At 39.0% G+C, this 19,538-nt stretch overlaps 1 protein-coding gene across 50 annotated transcripts in view; it reads left to right on the forward strand.

The window, feature by feature from the left end:
* PUM1 (pumilio RNA binding family member 1) overlaps positions 1–19,538 on the forward strand; it is a 122,649-nt gene that overhangs the window by 19,777 nt on the left and 83,334 nt on the right. For all 50 annotated transcript variants that reach the window (XM_070596299.1, XM_070596313.1, XM_070596293.1 and 47 more), the window contains exon 3: positions 12,637–12,705. In XM_070596299.1, coding sequence (XP_070452400.1) covers positions 12,637–12,705 — 69 coding nt within the window. The remainder of the gene's footprint in view (positions 1–12,636; positions 12,706–19,538) is intronic.

Below are 19,538 nucleotides of genomic sequence, written 5' to 3' on the forward strand. Positions count from 1 at the left end.
AGCCAGCTTTGTAAATATGTTGAAACAGAACGAGGGTCATTTTTGTTGGCACTGTTTTGTTTTTCACTATTACGGGTGAAGTAAGGACCCTTTCCGTGGCCTAATTCCATTCTGTGTATCCTCATAAACAGTAATTTAAAAGTCAAATAAAACATTTTTCCCCTCCCATTAAAAATAATGACTTATAGGTTATTTTTGAATTCTAAAATTAGTAAATCTTCGTTGTAAATATTTTGGAAAGTATAGACAATTGCAAAATTATAAAAACACCCAAGAAACAAAGCAAAAAAACCCAACCACCAACTGTAATTCAACCTTCTACGAGACTCTACTGTTTGTTTTTTTGTAGTATGTCCATCTTAGTGTTTCTGTTTAGAACTTTAAAGAAGGTAACTGAATGATTTTATTGCATTTATAGACAGGAAAATCTTCTCTTTGCTCCTAATAAAAAGGATGCTTACTTCTTTAGCTTTACCTTTTTTTTTTTTATTTGATGGGTGGTGTGAATTTTTACTGATTATTTCTCTGTTTGGTTAACCATTGGAGAGGTTAGAGCTAGATTTATGGCTCGTTTTTAGCAAGTGTGTAGGACTTAATTGTATACATTTTATAAAGTAGGCTCTTCTCATTTTCCCTCTGCCGTAATTTTCTCACTAGTTGAAACTATTTGATCTTTTTGTAAATCACTCTAAATCCTTTGTGGGACAAGTTGAGATAAAATAAAAACATTTCTGTGATTATAGTTTTCTATCTTTTTTGGTCTAATATATCAAAATATTTTCTTATGACAGAATATTTCCATAGATAATTTTAAGATTGTATAATATTCCTTTCTATTTAATGGGCTCATTCTTTTCTATAGTATTTCTTAATATTGATCACTTAGGTTTCTAAACTTTTACTGTTGTAGGTGGTGCTATAATCAATATTTTTGTTTGTCAATACTTGCAGTTTGAATTATTTTCTTAGGTTCTTGGAATGGAGAAAACACTGTTAGTCCTTTGCAGTGGTATTCTCCCTCTTGTGTAATTATTTTTTTCCCATTTTTAAGATATAAATCATACAGTAAAATTCACCATTATTTTAGTATACACTTTTGTAGGTTTTGACAAATACACATATTCATGTAACCACCACAATCAAGATGTAAAACAGTGTTGACACCTTCCCAGATTCCCTGGTGCGTCTTCATAGTCAGCTCCCACTAATCTATTTTCTCTCCTTAGAGTTCTGCCTTTTCCAAAAGGTCATATACTGTAAATGTCTGTGGCTTTTGAATCCGGTTTCTTTCACTTAGTATAATGCTTTGAGAATATGTGTTGTTGTGTGTAACAAGAGATTGGTCCTTTTTATTGCCGAGTGGTATTTCATTAAATAGTTGTGTGACAGTTTGTGAGTTAATTTTCACTCTCCTGGTTGGCTAGGGCACTTGGTGTAGTCATTACCGGAAAAGTGGCACGTGGGTGGTGTGTTTATTACTTCTTTCTTTATGTTGTGTTTCTAAAGCCTTTATACATGAGAGGCAGTTGTGTGAGGATATAAAGTCTTTGGGCCGTAGATAGTGGACCTTACTTTGTAGTCTTCAGCTGGAGTGTTCTAGAGCACTGAGGGTAAGTGCGGGTTTTTTTCTGTGCTGGGTTGCTGAGGGAGTTCTCCCGCTTGGGACAGTTTGATCAGGATGTGATTTTCGCATACTATGTCGTGAGACCTTTTGATCTGTATGGTTTTGCGGCTTGAGAAATGTTCCTTCACTTGTATATTTGATTATTTTAGTTTTTTTCCTCAGGAACTATCATTTTTAAGTTGTATCTTTATTATTTATAGCAGTGGTCTTTTTTAAAATTAAAATTTGATTTAGTTACTTGTCGAGTTACGTGCAGTTGTAAGAAATAGCACAGAGATCCTCTGTACACTTTGCCCCTGTTTCCCCCAGTGGCAACATTTTACAGGTAACCTTGTGTAGTAGAAACAACGTCGCAGCTAGGATATTGACATTGACACAGCCCAGCCAGTCTTACTCACATTTCTCATTTTATTCCTACTCATTTGTGTGTGTGTGTATTAATAAGTTCAATATAATTTTTTCACCTGTGTCTATTCATGTATTTACCACCCCAATCAAAATACTGAAGACTTCCAAACCCACCAGGGAGCCATGAGTAGTCCTTTTTATAACCACCCCCACCTCTTTGTGAGGCTGGAGTGGCTTCTCTCTGCCCTCCCCCCCCCCCGCCCCAATCTATCCTGTCTGTTCTCCATTTCTGTAATTTTGTCGTTTCAAAAATGTTATATAAACGGAATCATTCAGTGTGTAGCCTGTGGGGCGGGGCCCCTTTTTCTCTGTGTCGTTTCTTGGAGACATATCCAAGTTGCTGCGTGTAGTAGTTCATTCCTTTTTCTTGGTGCATCCTGTGCCATGGAGGTGCCACACTTTGCTGAACCTGTTGAAGGACATCTGGGCTGATTCTGGTTTTTAGTTATTACAAATAAAACTGCTATGAATGTTCATGTGTTTTTGTGTTCACTTAAGTTTTCAGTTCTCTGAGATAAATGCCCAGGAGTGCAATTGCTAGGTCATGGTAGTTACATGTTTAATTTTTTAAGAAACTGCCAAATTGTTTTCCAGAGTGGCTGTACCTTCTTACGTTCTTACCAGCAGTGTTTGAATGATCCAGTTTTTTTGTACCCTCATCAGCATTTGATGTTGTGACTATTTTTGTGTTTTTTTTTGGTTGAGGAAGATTCCCTCTGAGCCTTGCCACTCTTGCTCTTTTTTTGCTTGAGGAAGATTAGCCGTGAGCTAATATCTGTGCCAGTCTTCCTCTATTTTGTATGTGGGTTGTTGCCACAACATGGCCGCCGACAAGTGGTCTAGGTCTGTGCCTGGCAGCTGAACCCATGAACCTGGGCTGCTGAAGTGGAGTACCCCGAACTTAACCACTATGCCATGGGGCAGCTCCCAGCACAGTGTTTTTAAGGTTCATGCATATGGTAGCGTGTATCAGTGCTTCCTTTGCTTTTTGTGGCCTAATAGTAGTCCTTTGTGTGATATACTGTATTTTGTTTATACATTCATCAGTTGATGGACATTTCTGTTTCCATTTTTTTCAATTATCTTTTGTTTCAATGGATATCTCTTCCTCTGGATTGAGTTCTCAGTTTGTTTGCATTATTATTTATTTGGCTTACTACTCTTTACTGCATTATAGATTTTAATTTTGCTAGCAAATTTTGTCTTTATATGTATGTTTATTCTCTCCTCCACTCGGTAAGTCGTTTTCCGAAGTCTTCTGTTTTATGTCTTCAGGATGAGAATTCCTTTCCCTGGTTAAGTAGTTTTCTCCCTGTAGTCTCATGGTAACTTATTTCCTTTTGTTGCTGAAGTAACAGAGAAGAATCCTGCCGTTTTGGCCACAGATGGGCAGTGTGGGTTGTTAGATCTTCAGATGGACAGCTGGGTGGCAGGCCAACATGCACAGCTCCTTCTCTGTTTTTGGGTTTCTAGCAGGCTTTCATCTAGTGAAGCTTTGTTGGATCTGGATGGTTCTTTTTGTCTTTATTGCATAAACATTTGGAGCACCCCAGACACATTTTGATCCTCAATATAGAACACTGCTTAAGAGTCAGATTCTGGAGTCAGCTGGTTGTGCAACTTCGGACAAGTTATCAAACCTTTCTCTGCCTAAGGTTCCTCTTTTGTTAAAGAAGCGGGGAAAGGAGGATAATTAAGAATTATTTCACAGTTTGAGAATTAAATAGTGCACATTGCTAAATAGGGCATAGTAGGTACTAGCTGTTATAGTAATTATTATGTATGGTATAGAAAGCTCATCCTGTTTTTGTTCTTAGTGATGTCCCTGTGGAACCTTCTGGATATACCAGTATAACCAACTTTTTTGTTTACTGTTGGATAAAATAACTACGCAATGAGCACCTTTGTGTAGAAAAGCTTATTCTTTATTTTGGTTATTTAATATGTTTCTAGAACAGGATTACTGGTTTGAAAGGTATTAATATTTTAAAGACTTCATAAATGTTAAATTTATTTTCAGAAGCTTCCTTCTGATCTTTTCATAGGCATTATAGAAAATGTAGGAACTACTGAAGAAGTTTTAGGTTAACATTTGAATATATTACTTTTCAGTCTTTTGTATGTGTCTCTATATAGAAATATATACATTTTTCTGTGTTTTTTGTATATAAAAACATATTCATATTCTATAAAATATATATGAATATATAAAAATATATATAAAATTCATATGAATATATTTTTATATATACAGATTTGTAGCCTACTTTAGAATTCTTACACATACACATATCTCCCTCTGTTTAAGAATTTTAAAAATGTTATAAAAAGCTGCATAAAATTCTATAAATGATTGTATGCTATATTTAATAATTCTTACTTTGTTTAAATTTTTTACCACTTTTCCCGTCACAGTGCCAGGTTGGAGATCGTTGTTAACAAATCTTAGACCATGTTTCTGATTATTTGCTTGGGCTAATTTCCTAGCAGTGGAATTACTGGATCAGAGGGCATGAACATTTATAAAACTTGATGCATACTGTCAAATTTCTTTCTTGAAAAGCTTGGAAAAACATGACCAAGTGTTCTTTTAACCAAGATAAGAGCCATTTAAAAAAGCTGGCTCTAGAAGTCCCATTTCTGCTATTTTATCCCTCCTAAGACTAAGGGTAATTTCTCACATTACAAATATTTGTATGCCTGCCTGTTGTGTTTAGTGCTGTGGGGATGCCCAGGGCGACAAGACAAGCTGCCGCTCGTGGCCCGGCTGATGGAGGGCGGTTTTGCTTCTCTGGCTGTGACTTCAGGGCGTGAGGAGACAGCAGAGAGACGTGTGCCATGGTCTTTGAACCCTAGTCTGCACTTCTCCACCTCGTCTGGCAGGAGGGGAGAGCACATGAGCTAGAGCAGGCTGTGTGTGCGTGCTCCCTCGTCCACAGGGACGGACACTGTACGCGTGCCTTCTAGTTAATAGTTTGTACTCTGAACTTATTTTTCAAAATCAGTGCTTTTCACTGGTGGTCTAAGTTGTACAACTGTTAAAAAATATTCACTGTCTCAGAAGTTGTAGAAAATTTATGTCAGTGGCTGTGAAGGCCCATAATTTGTTTTCTTTCATAAACTATTCTTACGGTGGAAATTTTTATAAACCTTTTATGCCTACTATTACTTGTCCATTAGTGAGCTCAAAGGATGACAAAAGAATCTCAAAAAATTTAATATTAGCAAAACTTTGGAAAAGCAATTCTGTGCCCTTTTTTTTGTGGACAAATATTTGTTGCTGTCAGACTACTTACATAGATTCTTATACTCTGCTAGTGAGATTGTTCCTGATTCCAATGATGGCAGATATGTTAAATTTAATTCCATTTTTTGGAAAGAGCCTGATACTTAACAGATTTCCCACAACCTAGTGTAGGAACTTTTGGGTGAACATTCTTGATTTATGTTTCTTTGCTTTTTCCCATTTGTCATCTCTTGAGATTGGTATTTCAGAACGAAACTTTTTACTGCTAATGAAGACCCTTTGATATGTTCTGCATTTGCAAATAACTATTTTTTTTGATGTAAATATGATCTATCTAGCTGTTTGGGAGTCTGTTTCACGTTTTTGGAATTTGTTCTTTTGGGAGTCAGGAATATTCCATTCAGAACTATGACTATAGATGGTAGTTTCCAGACAGACAGAGGTAAGATTTATCATTATCTTAAGTTTTACACTTTTTATTAGTTTCTTCTGTATCAATTAAACAGTTTCTCTCCATTGAAAATGGTTTTGCCCTCATTATTCATTTCAGCTTGATCATGATTGGTAAAATTAAGAAAAAGACTGACAGAACCAGCAGTTGTGAGGTTTTTGTATTTAAAGGTTAAAGGTCACTAGTAAATAGACTACGTTATCTGATTTTGAAAATATATTTGTTCTTTTTACTTTCTAAATTATTTTGTGTCTAGGAAATGCTGACATTTACGTGAGGTGTATATATTCTGGTAGTCTGGTAGCAAAACAATTTTGATAACTTAGAGTTTATCATTTGGGTCTGTTAACCATCCGAGCAGAATGCCATGAACACATTAGATAATATGTGACTTTAATAGTATTTACTTTAATTGCTAAAGGTAGTAGCAATTTTTAATGATAAATTTAAAAAATAGAAGTTCAGCCTAATCCTGGCTTCTGTAGTGACTTCATTTCCTCCCTCTGTATCATGGAAGAGAGTATAAAAATAGCACAGTCATCAGTTGCTGGAACAACTGTTTTTAACCCAGGTGTGCTGGAGCTTTTGTGCTTGCCTTTGATGAGAGAGAGAGAGAAATAGTAAAGGATATAGAGACCTGAATTTGAACTCCACTTCTTATCTTTATCAGTTATGTGACTTTGGACAAATTACATCTCTGAACCTTCATATAAAACGGAATAATGTCTATTTAGCAGTGCCAGTGCCTTGAGACTCAGCAAATGCTGATATTTAGTGTTGTTACTGACAATGAATAAATAAGAATAGGAACATTCATAAATAAGATAGTGTAGTGTAGGATTTGCAGCCACTTAAGCCAAAAGAGTAGTTTTCTGTTCTTTTCCCCTCCAGTAATCAAGAAGAATGTCGATTTATTTATATTTTATTTGAGGAATGTAATAACTTTTTGCTTTTCTTACAAAATGGAGGTGAGTACCTGCATTTTAGATTGTTATGACTGTTAAAGAGATCGTAAAGCCTATAAAGAATTTATAGGACAGGGCCTGGCACAGTTAGTCTCAGTAAATATTAGTTGTTATTGTTTATAATACAGATGTGTCGTGGAGCAGAAGATGCTGTAGAACAGACTTACTGTTTTTTTTCCCCTTAATGATTAAACCCAAATTAGTTTAATTCTCATATTCCATTTCCTCTTCTCATTGCTCGTTTCTCCTGCTTTTGCCCGGCTTTTTCTTACTGGTGTCTCCTTCCCGTAATGGTTCTTGGCATCAGCTCTTCTGCTTATATTGTTCTGGATCTATGTTAGTGAAATGGAACCATCGTGAGGTAGGCTTGCCTGTGCAAAAAACCCTCCAGGAGAGCAAAGGGAGGCATGGAGGACAAAAGCACCTGGCACGTTAGATTCAGGCGTTGAGGAAATAAATACTGGAGTATAGGCAGTTTTAGTCTGAAGGTACAGAAATTTCTTGTAGTTCCCATAAGCTCAGCGTGTTAGATGAAAAAACACCAGGCGTTCTCTCTGAATCCCCAACAGGAGCTGCAGACGTGGCCGCCTGGGCGCTGGGAGGCTTCCGTTCCCAGAGGGCTTCTGTCGTCTCTTGACTGCTTTTTTCAGCACTTTCTTTCTCTACTCTTTGGTGGCTGTGCTCTTCTGCTTATTCACCAGGTTATACTTGACCCAAAATGACAGCCACAGCTGCCGAGTCTTTGGGAATTTGTTTCTCTCTGAGAAGCTCTCTGGCCCCAGTGCTGAGAGGAATCCAGTTAGGTCAGTTTGTAATTGCTCACTAGGGGTTAGGAGTCGGCCATGGAGGGGAACACTTTTGGTATAGTTGTTTGTGGCCAGAGGCAGTGGGGATCACAAAGTTTCCCTTTTCTAGGCAGCTTTATTGAAACATGTCTGTTTACAGAAAAGATTAAAAAAGCGTTGATTTGTTGAATTTTATTTTTTTAAGTGCAGTATATAAGTCTGAGTTACTCCATTTTAGAATTATAAACTTCTAGTGTGATTTAATAAATATCAACTCAGTGAAACCCTCGTGTCTGAGTTTGGTTCTTTTAAAGATTTTATTTTTTCCCTTTTTCTCCCAAAGCCCTCTGGTACGTAGTTGTGTATTTTTAGTTGTGGGTCCTTCTAGTTGTGGCATGTGGGACGCCGGCCTCAGTGTGGCTTGATGAGCGGTGCCATGTCCGTGCCCAGGATCTGAACCCGCGAACCCTGGGCGCGGGAACTTAGCCACTCGACCCCGGGGCCGGCCTCTGAGTTTGATTCTTTTGTGCAAGCCACAGCGAACTCGTCAAACTGGCTTGAGTAAAGGGATGCTCATTGTAAAGACACTGGGCAGTTAAAGGACAGTAATCCAAGGACAGGAGTGCCAGCTGTGCCAGCTAAGTAAGGCCAAGAACTGAACCAGAATGCTATTAAAACTTGCTTTTTTGAGTCATTATTCTGGACTGCATGGTCTACCATGATATGTTCTTTGAGGTTTAATGTTCAAGAATATCTGCTTGAAAAACTGATAAATTATAATTCACAAAACACTTGGATCATTAACTTCTTATGTTCGAATTCCTTCGTGTCTAAGTTTCAGGGGTTTTTTCCTTTGCAATGTTGGCTGGCAAAAGGAGACAAAAATTTAGATAGAGACCTAGGAGGAGACTCAGGAGACCATAGTGGCGGGGGAGCCAAGGAATGAAGGAACTTTAGAGGGTGACTTTACTGGGATTTAAAATCTTTTTAAAATTTTTATGAGAACTGAAAGAACATGGATTTGAGCCAGTGATGATTTTGGCGGCGGCGGGGTGGGGGGGGGGCAACTTCTGAATGGATGAGAATGGAGAATGGAAGTTCCTCTGAATTGATGATTTAGCTGGAAATTGAGAAGAGAGAAAAATGGATGTACTTTGAACCACTAAGTTTTGGAAAGTAAGTTAGGCATTCGCATGATCTAGGTACTTCTGATATGTTGATTATGGAAATACTGAGCTAGAGAGAGCCTCTTGTACCCCACGTCACTCGTCCTCCAAACAGGAGTGACCCAGAGTTGCCGTCTACTAGCTGAGGGCAGGGAGAAGGGGTGGATGTGTGAAGGAGACATTTCAGTAACTTAGAATAACCTGTGGGGTGGACACGGTTGAATAAGTACATATTCAGCGCTGGACATTTTGTCTCCTTCAGTCGTTGTAACAGACTTGCATAATGGCTGATGTTATCATTCAGTTTTACAGATGAGGAAACAGTGAAGTGTGTAGCGTTCATTCTGAAAAGCGTGTGGGATGTTGGGATGATAAGTAGGACTTCTCAAGAGGTGATGGATAGGGCAGGCACTTTAAAATATGATTCTTTTTTTTCTCCTGAGAAACTGTATTAAGGCCTAAGATGACATTTCTCTGGGATTATTGTGGCTTTGCTGTATTTGCTTCTTCACCAGAAGGTTTTTTTTTTCCTTTTCTTGGGGGGGAGGGGGTGAGGAAGATTGGCCCTGAGCTAACATCTGTTGCCAGTCTTCCTCTTTTTGCCTGAGGAAGCTTGTTGCTGAGCTAACGCCTGTGGCAGTCTTCCTCTATTTTGTATGTGGGACCCCACCACAGCATGGCTTGATGAATGGTGTGTAGGTCTGCACCCGAGATCCAAACCCTTGAACCCCAGGCCACCAAAGCGGAGTGTGTGAACTTAACCACTGTACCACCGGGCCAGTCCTTGAAATAGGATTCTTAAAGATTTGTAAAGTGGTGCTTTTGCTTCATTTTTTTGTTTTCCAAATGTGATCTATAGTTCTGGGTTTATCTGTTTCACTTTTATGACTTCCTCTGTGGTAAAACAACAGAATTTGCTAAATCATGGTTCTGGTTAGGGCAGGATCCCTTTTAGAAGAAGGCAGGGCTTGAGGCTTACAGAAGAAAGTTCTGGGATCTGGGAGGTGGCAGAGAAACTCAGAAGCAAAGGTCATGTGTGTGAATGAGAACCTTGGGTGGGTGAAGAGAGGAATATAGAGGTAGGTCAGGCTCTAGCGTCGTCGTCTTGCGTTGCCTCTTTAGTAAAGGGAGTGGGAGATGCTTGTATGGGGAGCGGCAGCAGTAGAGAAAGTCGGGGATGGGCATGAGAAAGTTACATATTACTGGCAAGTAGCCCAAAGAAAAAAATAGGAAATAGTTTTGTGAAACCAAAGGAGATAGATAAGAACAGTTAGTCGAAGGAAGGGAGTCTTATAGACATTTAGCAAAAGTGAAGAAGGAATTCGTAATAGTACTAGAAATTAACATTAACCCATTACTCAAATTGAAGTCTAGAGAAAGCGGGGGTAGAGTACAGGAACTTGAAAAGATTCTTCTGTCTCGATGGGAGCATTTACTCTGATTATAATTTACAACCAACTTTTCTCCTTTATGGTAGAAAAGGCTTCTTTGTTACCTGCCTAAGATATTTCTTAAAACCGTCTGTATTCTCATTCTTTGAATTCTCTTGATTCCTGAGCATCTTCTGATCATTAGTTTTGTTTCCTAGGAAGAATTTTGTCTGGAGAGTCTGCCTGGTGTCGATGACCATACCAGGTATAGCTCCCATTATAAACAATAAGTTCGTGACTAGTTAAAAACATTTTTCTGAGAATGATTTAGTCAACTGTGGGCAAATGATTTAAAAAGGAGTTTCTAGACTAGCAAAGAAAACTTGAGAAAATGAGGCTCCTTTCTCAACAGTGATCTACAGGAGGTGGGACAGTAGTACACAGAGGTAGGAGGAAGAGTGCTTCATCCTGTAGGTGCGTGGAGGGAGACACCGGAATAGGGAGGGCTGGAGGAGGTGAGAGAGCGAGCTACAGATAGGGAGAGGGCCAGCCAGCGAGTGCTGAGAGAGAGAACGATGAGTGGGAGGATAGCGTGGAAAGGAATGGAAATCGCTGCAAGGGTAGGACAGGCAAATTTTGAAGATGGGGAGGAGAGTGGAAAGCAAAGGCAAGAAGCCCAAGAGAGCACGCTGCAAAGCCCACAGCAGAAGCAGCAGTGGAAACTCTCTGGCTGCCTGAAGTCTGCTTGGTGACATGGAGAGGACATTGCACTGTAAATTGGAAGACCTGGACTTAGATCCTGGCAATGCCATTTAAATGCTCTTCCCTACTTAACAGTGGTTGGGAAAGGCATTTCTCTGAGGCTTAGTTTTCTCATCTCTTAAATGGGAATAATTGCTGTAAGATTGTTGTGATGATTACATAAATACGCGTATTGCGTGTTCTCTGCCTTCCCTTACTACTGCTTTTTCCTTGGGAAGTATAAATAGAGTTCCCAACGTTCTTGGTTAAAACTATATGTAGATTTTCGGATTTTCAAGAAATGCTTAACTCTAGTTAAATGTATGATTAGATTCCACAGAAAGAGCTAGATATAGAGCTTTATGCATTTGATTTGCATGCTTTGTAATTGTTAACTCTGGCCTGAAGGTGCAGAATGATTCATCTGACATTCGTAGAGTTTCTAGTTGACATCTGTCCTCAACCCCCCTCCTTTATTTTACTACCTGTAGTTGAAGAGCTTATTCAGTGTGCTTACCTAAATAACGTAAAACACCTTGTAATGTGCACGTGGCTTCTGTTCCACAGGCTTTGGAAACTTTTCCCACGGTAGCAAGCCTTGTCTCTAAGTCTCTTTATTCTCATATGGCTGCATTTTAGCTTCGTTTTGAATTTTATAAATTTACATTTTTAGCAAGCATCCCAAAGCTGTTACATCTTTGTAGCATGGTATCAGCTCTGGGTTTTGAAAATATGCCATTTAAAACAGTAATGCAACGGTATTTTTATGTGGTGTCAGTGCAGTCAAGTTAAGATTGTGGGGTGGTATACCGGCAGCATGTTAATAAAATCCTTAAATCGGCTCCCTAACTGTGTTCTGGTTCAGGCTCCCTGTGCTCTTCCCTCTCCCTGCCTGGCCCTAGCTTGACCTGCTTTGCATTTACCCGCTGCTAGAAATTGTACACCTGCGTTGGGAGGTAGTGATGATGGGATGAGGGGGTTTGAGAGGCTCCTGCCTCGGGCAGTCCGCAGTCTCTCAGGTCGGCAGAATAGCCGCCTTCTTGAGTAAACAAGGGACTGCTGCAGCTGCAGGCAGCAGGAATGGCTTGCTGCTCGTAACTGAGAGGACCTCTAGACTGTTGGACAGCAGAGGGTTTCTGACTTATGGCTGTTTCACACTTCATCCTCGATCTTAATATTACCTTGTAATAATGACCTTGGATATAAGTTAATTGAAGCCTTTAGAAAGATTGTTATGATGTGGGTAGTACATTTAATGATAGGTAAAGTTTGACGGGATTCTTGTGATAGATGCTATTTTTTTTCTCCTAGTTTGGAGATTCTGGGAGTCCCCAGAGATCTTTAATATGGAGAAATGTTGGAGTGCTCTGTTGTATAGTTCGTAGCACCTTTGCTAGAGGTTTACCAAAGAAATACTGGGTTGGATCAAATGAGTCCCCTAATTTACACTTAATCTTCACAGTTGGGGACAAGTACTGTGGTCTTTGACTCAATAGCCACATTTAGGTTCCGTAATCCTCTTCATATGTCATCGCCCTTCAGCATGTTGCTCTTTACGTATTAAATTAAAATGTATGAAAAATAGCTAACAATTCTCATGTGATGAAATTCTCATGTGATGGAATTTGCTTTTTCTTTTTGTGGATTGTGTGTTTTTCATGTTTTGAAAACAAAAGGGAATGGGAGGGGAGAGAGCAGGGGTCATTGCTGAACCCTGATGGTTAAAGGTAAGTGAATGTTTAACCTCAGTCACTTGATTATTGTTGTTGTCTGTCAATATCTGAAAGTAAGCATAGAAGGCTTGTCAGTTGTGTTTAATGTGTGTGTAAAATTCAAGATGCTGACTTGAAGCGTTCCCCTCTTCTGTTCTGAACGATAGGTGCGCTCTCTGGATGAACTGAATCATGATTTTCAAGCACTTGCTCTGGAGGGAAGAGCGATGGGAGAGGTAAGTAAACTGGTGTGTCAGAAAAATGGGCCTGTTTTTAAGGGAAGGTTGGAGTTGTCTTTCATCAAATGTGTCTGAATCTAGTCTCCAGAAGTACGTGCTTGCTTTTCCTTGTTGCCATCTTCATGATAGGAATGGGATATTGCAGAATTTTGCTAAAACAATCTCATTAGAAGAATATTAACTTTAGTCTGATGTCTTGAAAACAGCACAAAGCAATAAAAACATGAGCACAAATTGATGACTCTTAACCAGTCAGTTGTAAATTGAGGCGTTAAAATTTTACAAAATAATTTTGTATGCATCAAATGTCCTCCTCACCTTTGCCTCCTTTTCCCGTACTTGCTAGGTTCTTTTTCAGTGGAAGGGAGTCTTAGACTGGCTGCTAATCAGAATATGTCAATAACCTGTTTTTAGAGCAGTGCCATTTTTGAGGAAGTTATTTAGAGCTCCATTTGGAAGAGGAAGTGGTTAGGTTTCTGGTGAAATAATTCCAGATGGTAGATGCATGAGCTTGTCATTCCTTACATACATGGAATTCAGAAACAAGAATTTTGTTTTTGTTTGTAATGTTTAAAATTTGTAAAAACAAAATTTACTGCCATCCATTATATTGACGGGGAAGACTGCCATAATTCTCAAAGAAAGGGGAGTATAGATAAAGTTCCTCTGACTTCTGGTGATTCTAGTTGTTGGCGGTAAGACTGTGTTGGCCGTAAGGTAGAACATAACAGTTTGAATTAATTGCTAAAGATGTCACAGGTTCGCAGATGGAGGCATTTGCTTGTGATTGTCTTGTTTTGGGAAGTAACCGTAGGTTTTTTCTTCTGTTTTATTTTCTGTATATCTGATATTTAAAAGTTCCTGTATCTATTTTAATGATTGAGGAGAAAGAATAGCTATATTCTGGATTCTCATTTATGCCATTCATTAAATGTATTTGTTCTTTGATTTAGCCCCTATTCTCTGATCTAGGCACTGTGTTAGATTTTGAGGATTCAAAATTAAGATAATTTCTCTCCTGATTTATAAAACATATTCATTGACTGCCTTTGTGGGTAGGCATTAAATAGTTAAACTCTTGGTTTTGGTCCTGAGAGTCTTGGTTTTTTTGTTTGAAGATTTTGTGTCTAACTTTCTGAATCGTCTGTGGGCAGAGTCCAGTGTCCTCTCATCCAGGGTTTGTGAATTTTTGGCCTGTTCTTGTATTTCCCTTAGAGCTTGAAGAACAGATTGGTAGGTGTCATGGTGTTTCCTGTGCCTGCCTAATATCATTGAAACAGTGCATGTCAAGAAGCCCTATATGGTTATTGGGTGAAAAATTTTCTCAGTTTACTTCTGGAGCACAGTTTGGACAGACAGTTGACAGATGTGTCTGATATTAAGTATAGGTGGGGAAACCACATTTATCTTCTTCCCCACTCGTGTGATTCTAGCCTGGTCCACTCCACCAAAAATCTCATCCCAGGTTTTAAAAAAATTAATTATACAAAATAAAAGTAATGCCTTGTTGCTGTTTTGTAAACAACACTTCATAATCGATGAAGGCTTAATTCTAATTGGGGAATAGTGAATAGAATTGAGAGTAAAAAGTGAATTTTATTTAAATGACAACTTAAAAATATTTTTTAAATCCTTTTTTCTTCCAGAAATGCCTTTTTTTAAAAAGGTCTCCAAACCTTATCCTCTTTATTTTTGTTAGAAATACCATTTTTGATATATGTATATAATTCCTCAGACATGGATTAGGCATATATAAATAACTAAACAAAGTTCATTTCAACAGTAATGCACTCTCCCTTCTTCTTTCCTCATTATTTATTCACAAAGGAATATTAACAACTACCATTTGTTGACCATCTATTAGGCAGATGCTCACGGGGCTGCATGCGTTATCTCATCAATAACTCTATCAGGACAGTTCTATTATCCAGATAAGAAAAAAGGCTGAGAGAGATGAATGAGTTTTCCCAGGGTCACACATCTAGTAAGTCGTGGAGCTGGGATTCTGACCTGGCTTCCTCTCCAAAGCATTAATGTTTTTTAAAAAAATGCTGACTACATTCCTCCCTCCAATACAGATACTCACTAAAGCTATTTTTTGAAAGCATGGCACAATCTCTAGGCATAAGGGGGACGCACTAAATAAGTATGGAGTGAGGTTTCTGTACTCAAGGAGCTTTGTTTAGCTAATAATTGAGGAAGCAGTGAATGCACATGATAACAAAAAGTGAACAGATTTCTCTGTGTGTAGTTGGAGTTTAGAGAAGGGAGGGGTCGGTATTGGCAGGACTCGTTTGAGATTACTTGAATGGAGGCGGTATAAGACTTGAGAAGTGTCTTGTGATTTAGTTAGGATTTAGAGGTGCAGGTTGGGAGAATGTTCTTTACAGTGATACAAAGGAGATAGGCACAAAAGAAATGAAAATAAGCTTCTGTAATATAAGCATGGCTTCTAATTAGTTTAACTTTGTTAAATCTCCTTCCCTTTAAGTAATAAAACATCTCTGGGAGGGGATGCGTGTAAATATAGTGTTTACCCGTATAAACACTGAAATTCGAAGTAAATTGCATGGACTTTTAAGCTGAGTAGGTATATTTCTACTGCAATTACTTTGTGTGTATTTGTGTGTGTGTGTGTGTATGTGTGAGTCCTCATTAGGGTAAAGAATACGTTCAAGAAGGTGTGAATCTTTAGAATTCAAAGAGAATTGGCTCCATTCAAAGTGATTGATCTGTAGTAAAGTTAGTGCGGCCTGACTGTTAGATAGTTTTCATCAAAGCCACTGCTAGACTCTGGCTGTCACTTTGGAAGATTTAGAGCATTTCTGAGTAGAAATCTTGCTAAGAAGTGGCTACTTAGAATATCTCCTTGAAACCTTGCTGGCTGTCTGAAGGGCAGCTGTTCTTGGTTGAAGGACTCACATACAAGGGCTGTATTTGCCCCTGATTTTAGAAAGTCACCATAAAGAAGAAGATAAGAAAATGTTCTAGGATTGGGTCCACAAGTTATTTTCAAGTATTTCATCTGCTCTCCTTGTTAACGCCTTTCATTCAACTTAAAGCTGTAGTCCTGAAAAGTTCAAAGGCACGTATTCGACTTGCTTCTTTTATTTATGTATGAAAAGGTTAGTCTGTTAGTTGGGCATTTGAGTGTATATTTGTAGCACTGAGGAAGGCTCACTGACCTTGGGTTCTGGGCTCTGTTTTTCCGTTGCTTTATGAGCTTGCGTGACTTATTTGCTCCACCTGTAGGAGGGCAGCATTATTACTGTTCATGTGCCCAAAAGAACGGATTTGCAAAGAGGAGAGCAGTTCTAATTGGAAAGTACTTTGAGAACCTTTGACAGAAAAGGCACCTTTATTCTGTGTAATTGGTTTCTGACTTGTAAAAATCAGGGACTTTTTTTCTCTTTAAGGGTCCTTATTTTTTTTTTTAAAGATTGGCACCTGAGCTAACATCTGTTGCCAATCTTTTTTCTTTTCTTCTTCTCCCCTAAACGCCCCAGTACATAGTTGTATATTCTAGTTGTAGCACCTTCTGGCTCTGCTCTGTGGGACGCTGCCTCAGCATGGCTTGATGAGCAGTGCCGGTCTGTGCCCAGGATCCAAAGTAGAGCGCACAAACTTAACCACTTGGCCACGGGGCCAGCCCCCTTCATGTTTTTCATGTAGTAAACTTGATAACTTGCAGGGACATTAGATACTAGTGATTATTTCTGGAATAAGTGGAATGAATTTAGATATGTGGCTTTTTTCATCTTTGTCTTAGAAAACTGAAGCATAGAAAAACTTACCCTTGGTAATAGACAAGTTTGTAAACCTGAGTAGGAAATCTGGGAAGTGCTCCTATATGTGGGGTAATAATGAATTCTACCACGTTCCCTGAAAGTAGAGTAAAGTGAATTTTATTTAAAATGTAGTTGCAGATTCTCATTACCTGTTACAGAGAAATTCTGTCCATAGTGTGAGATAGCAGAATGGCTGGTAGAGGGATGAATTTGATAGTGATTTCAAGAGCTGTTAACCCAAAGAAAGGTATAATTTGGTGGGATAGAGATCACACTGGACCCAAGCCCCGAGGCTGCAGCTCCAGCCTTGGCTCAGACATTCATCTTCTTTAGACTTTTGATTTTTTCCATCTATAAGGCAAGAAGATTGGATTAGATAGTTTCCCAGGTCCAAAAATCTTGGAGTTTGTCCTTATTTCTATCTTTAAAAAGATAGAAAAGAAGAATAGTTCTTCCTTTAAGGACATGCCAGAGGGCATCTAAAAGATTCCCTTTTAGAGTAACTTCCTCCTTGTGATGTACAAGTGCCAGAACTTTTCACTGTGTTCTCTAAGTGACTCATTCACTGGTCTGCAGCTGCCCGAGGCCTCGAAGTGTCTGTCAGGGCTCATGGCATGGTAATTCTGAAATTAGGGCAAGTCGGGGGCCTAGTGTGGATACCAAGCCTGTGAAATTCTTTTCCACATCTCCCCATCATGGCACATAGCATTTCTCATAGAGTTGGAAGCTTTCTGGCAGCTGAAAATACTAATAGGATTCGCAGCCCTGGAAGGGCTGCCTCACACTGGCGATTCCTTGTGATTAGGGTCCCATAAGAGTAACTCGGCTGACTCTGAAATGGATTGAATTTTGGAAAGGAGATATATTGTCTGCCAGCAAGATCATGCAACCTTTCTTGCAGAAGGGAGGAAAAATTAATAAAGCCTTGTGGTGTGTAGTAATATAAAAATATCTGACCAAGCAGTGTAATAAATCCCTTTTTTCCAGGGCTTTTGAGTACAGACTTTTGAGTACAGACAGGAATGGTAAAAGCTGCCTATTTCTGTTAATCTTGTATTAATGCCATTTGGTTGTTGGGCATTTTTGACATCTTGCTATTAAAGAGAAATGTTTATTTTAGAGAAAACATAGCTAGCCAGGCCAAGTGACCTGGAGGAACGAGATCTTAGTTAATGGCTTTCCTCTATTAGGTTAATGACTCTGTGTTAGAAGTGAGGTGACCTCTTCATGAATCTTGTTTGGGGAAGTTCCTAGGATGTCATAAGAATTTTGGGAGTGAGATTGGACATTTTTGAGAAAGAAGATAAGAAGATGTCATCTAACCCTGAGAATGTGGATGCATCTGACATTTTGAGCCTGGTTCCCAATTCTGTCCTTTGGCTTTGAAATTTGTGCCGCTCGTTCCAATATCTGCCTTCCGTCCTGCTCTGGGAAGCGCAGGCTGCCTTCCCTGTGTGTGCTGAGCTGTCTTGGAATGTTTGAATGCAGTAGAACACGCTCCTTTGCTTCGGGATGTAGCTGATCCACATGTTGCTTAACCCGTCTTCATTAAACTTCTCTCCTTTGGCTAATATGTTTTCATTCTTTTCATCCACATCACTATGCCATATTTGAGGGTGAGAGGTTTTGGCATTGATTTCGTTACCTATGTGAATGTCCCAACAGTTTTTTGAAAGATATCAATACCATTTTTTTTTTAATGATGAAAATGAATCCTAAGGTCAGGTGACGCCAGCTAAGGTCATAAGTGTCAAGATGTGGATGAACTTCAAATTCTGTTTCACTAGGCTCAGAAATAAGAATAGGTGTAATAAATTGAGCGTATTTGATTTTTTCAGGTACTGCGCTAATCACTTCGCATACATTACAGTCTTCACAGGGGTCCTGCAATATTATGATGCCCTTTTATAGATCAGGCAAAGGGGATTAAAGAGGCTAACATGATCATGAGCCAGCTGTTTGAATGAGCCTGGGTCTCTCTCACTCCAAATCCTGCGTTTCTGCTGTCTTACCTGCATGTACAGTCTACCCATCATTCATAACCTAGCTTCAGTTGTAGCTCCTCCGTTAAAGGCTCTCTTGCTCTCACCACCCGGTAGCTACGGGGAGTAATTTAAGTAGCAAGTTATTTGTATTCTTATGGCCCTACTTTAGTCTATATATAGTAATTTGTGTAAATGTTTTCCATTTCTTTGCACGCAACTTTGTTGAGGACAGGGGCTTCAGCTAATACTGTACTTTGTAAACTCTGGATGCCTAATATATTGTGTTAAATGAATCTTATACTAATAAATATTTTTGTCTAAGTAGGGATGCCTTTTTGTTTTCTCTTTTACTTCAGAAGTTGGTATCACCCTCCCCACAGGGGACCTCAATTCAATATTTATTGCCCGTATTCTCTATTCAGGTTAGTTTTCCACCCTTAGGCATGTCGGGATGTGAAGGGGAGGATGAGGGAAGGACAGAACTGAAAAGCATTTATTCAGCCTTCTATGCAGAATTTTATATTTTTGAACTGTTCGGTAATTTTGCAAAGAGTACACAAGATGAATAGTAACTCAGCAGTGCTGTTAGCATCCAAGTTAAATCTGATATAAAGGCATTTATGATTAAGCGTCTTTGTTTAATATAGTTGTCAGCAGATCAGTAGAACACACTCGGGGACGTCTGCCGGGACGTGGAGACGCCTTCGTTAAACATACACGAGAAGATGGAGTGGAGCGTGCAAAGCTGGAGTCACTTCGGTTAAACTTCTGGTTCAACTTCTGGTTCAAGTTTATATTCAACAATGTTGTGTGAGATTCTTTGTTTACTGTTGTTTTGCTATGAGGAGCCAGAACACCAAAGTTAATCCGTTGTCTCTTGATTACTCCTGTGGTGCTCGTTATAGCACAGCATGTAGATGAAGTAGTTTATTTTCTGTATCGGTCTTCCCTGTATGCGTAGTAGCCATATCTATGAAGTTTTCATCTCCTGGAATTCATGAAAAAGGGAACTTGTCTATATCTGGCTGAGATTCTTGTCTTGTTAATTTAATAATTA

The sequence above is a fragment of the Equus przewalskii genome, chromosome 2 (assembly GCF_037783145.1).
Source record: "Equus przewalskii isolate Varuska chromosome 2, EquPr2, whole genome shotgun sequence".
Lineage (NCBI taxonomy): Eukaryota > Metazoa > Chordata > Mammalia > Perissodactyla > Equidae > Equus > Equus przewalskii.